This window comes from Verticillium alfalfae, genomic scaffold (genome assembly GCF_000150825.1).
Source record: "Verticillium alfalfae VaMs.102 supercont1.3 genomic scaffold, whole genome shotgun sequence".
Lineage (NCBI taxonomy): Eukaryota > Fungi > Ascomycota > Sordariomycetes > Glomerellales > Plectosphaerellaceae > Verticillium > Verticillium alfalfae.
In genome coordinates this window covers 537,098-540,821 of record NW_003315036.1, presented here as the reverse complement: position 1 = coordinate 540,821, position 3,724 = coordinate 537,098, and the positions used below count along the sequence as shown (strand labels likewise).

The 3,724-nt window shown below is 54.1% G+C and overlaps 1 protein-coding gene across 1 annotated transcript; it reads right to left on the bottom strand.

Moving 5' to 3' along the window:
- Positions 1–176: 176 nt before the first annotated feature.
- VDBG_02668 (conserved hypothetical protein) lies at positions 177–2,703 on the bottom strand (the record flags this gene model as incomplete). The annotated part of the gene is made up of 4 exons (XM_003006483.1): positions 177–223; positions 355–1,417; positions 1,477–2,067; positions 2,140–2,703. 4 exons carry the CDS (start codon positions 2,311–2,313, stop codon positions 177–179), a joined length of 1,875 nt encoding a protein of 624 aa, XP_003006529.1.
- Between the last annotated feature and the right edge of the window lie 1,021 nt (positions 2,704–3,724).

Sequence of the window (3,724 nt, the reverse complement as noted above, 5' to 3'; positions counted from 1 at the left end):
GGATCGGGATCGGACTGAAGGATGGGGGGTGGAGCTTTCTTCGTTGACGCGGCCGCCAGGAATTGCGAGTGCAGTCTCGGGCTTGTCGGAGGGCCGACGATGCTGCGGTGTCGACAGAGCCACCGTTGCTGTCGGCGGTCGACTCGATACTGCTCTTCGATGACGTTGACAGGGCTCTAGCTGCCGTGGAACCCTGGGGAATCATCAAGATCGGCGATGGTGTCTTGACCATGGCGTTCATGTTAACCGAGTTGGTACCGTTGCCATAGCCATGGACCACAATCTCGTGATACGATGACTTTCTGGGAGTCGGTTCTGTTGGTTCCGCCGGGCCGTGGAAGCCTTTGAAAATACTAATGGACCGCCGAATAGTGCTATTCCGCGAAATACTTTTGCCAATGCTCAGGGCACGAGGAGGCGTGCTCTTAACACGAGATATCATTGATCTTCTGTTCTCCTTTTTCTCTTCGTCGCGGTGAATGGTGAAGTAGTCGATGTCCGGCTCAATCTTGAACTCGGTCGGCGTCGCCATTGCACTCGGACTGCACATGGAAACTGCGGAAGATGAGATAGCACTGGTGCTGTTGGATTGGTAGCCGAGGACTCCATTTTCCTCGTTCCAAGAAGGGAGGTAATCCGGCGACACGGCCAGGTTGTAGTCCGCATCAATGTCGTTGACCTCATCGGGAACGTCGGTGCAGTTGCGGAGCACCTGGTAAATGGCGTATACCAGAATCCATCGCACCTTTCGCACGTCTACCAGGCTGATCTTTTCATTGCGGTCCACCTTGGTGAGAGGCGCCACGGATTGCTCCTCGAACTTGCGATAGGCGCGCACGAGATCGTTCCGCAATATGTCGACTTTGCCGTGGTTCGAAGCCTTGACCTGGGCGGCATGTAGGACGAGTCGATTGTCGGGCTTGAGCTTATCACTGCGTGACAGCCACGGGATCCTCCGGCTGGTGGGCGTTGTCGGAACTTCAGGAAGCAGCGGCAGGGGGTGGTCGAGAGACTTGAAATCGTAGCGAGCATCGAAGGCGTGGACACTCTGAACCGCGCAGATGCCGCCTTGAGCAAGGAGTGGGATGCTTCCGGCTGAAGTAAAGTTGTCGTTTACAAGCAGTTCGTATAGCGCCTCAAAATCGTCGCACATGATGCGATAGATCTCGGGCTCAAATGCTGAGCTCCGGCCATCGGCCGGCGTTGGCGGATAGTATCCGAGCTTGGTGCTGTAAAAAGAGAGAAGGAAAGAGCGGAATCGCTCCATGTGAGCTCGACCTCCAGCAGGGAGGCCTAGATGAGTTTCAGAAAGCTCGTCTTCGAGAAAGGTACGCAGCATCGAGCTGGCTTTGTTGAGTCTGGCGTCCATGTCGGCTTTTGCGCGTCGGATAGATCGTCTTGTTGGTGAACTGACAAGCTGTGGGGGAGTCAGTATTTGACTTGCAATACACACCGAGTGCTCAGGGTCGAACATACCTGCCACTCTGGGGTTGAGGGCAAACGGTCACTCATTCCAACGCAGTGGCAGAACGCATCAGTGAAAATGTCTCTGATCTGAAATGTCTCAGCCATTCTCAGCAGGGCGAGTGCGTGGATGGGCTGGTTGCGTATGTCGAGATATCCTTCTTCGTCCAGATAATCCAATAGGTCACCGACGTGATCCTCATCATCGTTCCTGAATTCAGACATGCTGCTCAGCAGGTTGATCAGGGCGGTACCCAAGTGATCCCCGACAACCGAACGATTGAAAACCCAAGCGAATAGGTTGCGGGTTGCCAAATGGTAGAGGAATGCGTCCTGCTTATTGGCTGCAGGCGGTGCTGGAATGTAGAGATCAACTTTGCGGGTAGGGTTCAGATAATGCCATTGATCAAGGTCATCGTACGGGTCAAAGAGAGATCCGGGCGACTCAGGCATGTCGCGCGCGATGAATCTTTGGATCAACGGGTGGCATTTGGCCGACAGCAAGCCACCAAACGGCACCTTGAATGCTGGGCCGCGTCGAGACTGGCCCTTTCCATAGAGGTGAACGAAGCAATTCCCACCTCGAAACCACAGTTCGGGATCCTATTATTGGTTTGATCAGTTTTTTGACATTTCGTAACTGCGTGGTTGATTCTGGAAGCATGGTTCACTTACACGACGGAGGCTATCCCAATCGGCGCATGCCCGTGCAGCGCCGTCCCACCGCTTCACGTTGCTGTTTCCAGGCAGACGTTCATCCATGACGTCCCCAGTTCTCGTTGTTCGATATGTGCGGTTGGCCATGCAATATGGAGGTAATGAAAATCGATACTCAGGAGGAGGGTCCATCTCGACAAGAGTCGCTCCGCTTGGTGCAGGAGCTGCTGGCTCTATAATGGAATCAAGCACCTAGCTAGGGGAGCGGCCGACTGGGTGCCAGGGCGAGCTGGCAAGGTGTGGGTGGTAAGCTGAGGCGTAGCCCAGATTCCACGGGCAAGGAGTGGTCCGAAAGCGCCCAGCCCGAATATCTGCTTGTGTTGATCGCCGAAAGCCAATGACGATGTGCGTGAGTATGCAAGGCCCCTGTGGAGATCTGCGTAAATATTGCGTGCGGCTGTGTTTCGTAGTGATCAGGTCGATACGGCATTCGTGTACATGGCTGGCTGCAGGATAACTTGGGGACGCTGTATCGGCATTTCCAGTATGCCAGATTTTAGTTCTAAGCGTCTCCTTTCAGTCACAGCAAAGTATTCACATGGCGACGCGAGCAAGTGGCAGAGGGTCGATTATATGCCATGACTATTGAGATCATCCTGACCACAAGTGTTAGATAGCTGCAGGCCATGTGAGACTAGCAACATCCGTTTGTCTAGGCTGAGGAGCAGACGCGAGGGAACGTGCTGCGATGGCGTCAAGCCAAGTCCAACCAAAGAAAAGAGCGGTATCGACTAGTGGTTGTTGGCCCCTGCGAGCGCGAGCATCTTTGCAGTTGGTCGCCCAGTTGGCTGGGTAGTCACCAGCTGGAAGCTAGGCGTTGCCGCAACCGTGCGTTTGCTGCTTTTGCTGCAGCTGGTTTACTGCTGTTGCACTCGCAGACCGCAAACGGTCTCAGTTGCTAAACACCTTGACCAGCTCCGATATGCGGGAGAGCTGCATTGTTCCCAGGCTGAGTTTGAAGCCACAGGAGAGCGGTGTGTGTCTGTCTTGTTCACCAGTGTCAGACCATGGTGATCAAGGACTGGGGAGTGCTCAGTAATGCTTATACCGTCGGACGAAATTGATTGATGTCATTCAAATCATGCTGGTGACTTTTCACTTTGGAGCCTACAGGTCCCGAAATTTAGAGATCGCCAAAGCTAGGCATCGGAACCGAGCTGGCAGCGAAGCGATCCTAGGCCAGGGTCCAGATCTCATTTGTCGGAGGGCATGACAAGGTTGGCCGAAGCGGATCCAGGGTGCAAGATCAACACTTGGAGCAGCTTGTTAGCGCCGCCGGATGTCGACGTTCCAGCTGTCTTGGCAGCTGGGCAGATAGATTTGGGGAAGAACCCCACTGAAGCTTGACCATGATGAGCATTACATGCTGAAGGCCACTTTTGGAACTAGACACGCCAGTACATCATTCCTCTTGTGTTGTCCCAGGCGGCGGGAGCATTCTTGCGAGGCCATCGCAAGCCATGGAAATAAGACGTCATCGCCGGAGCTTGCTATCAACCTTCAGTGAATGTGCCTCATCCTTGCAAGTATCACTGTAGACGTT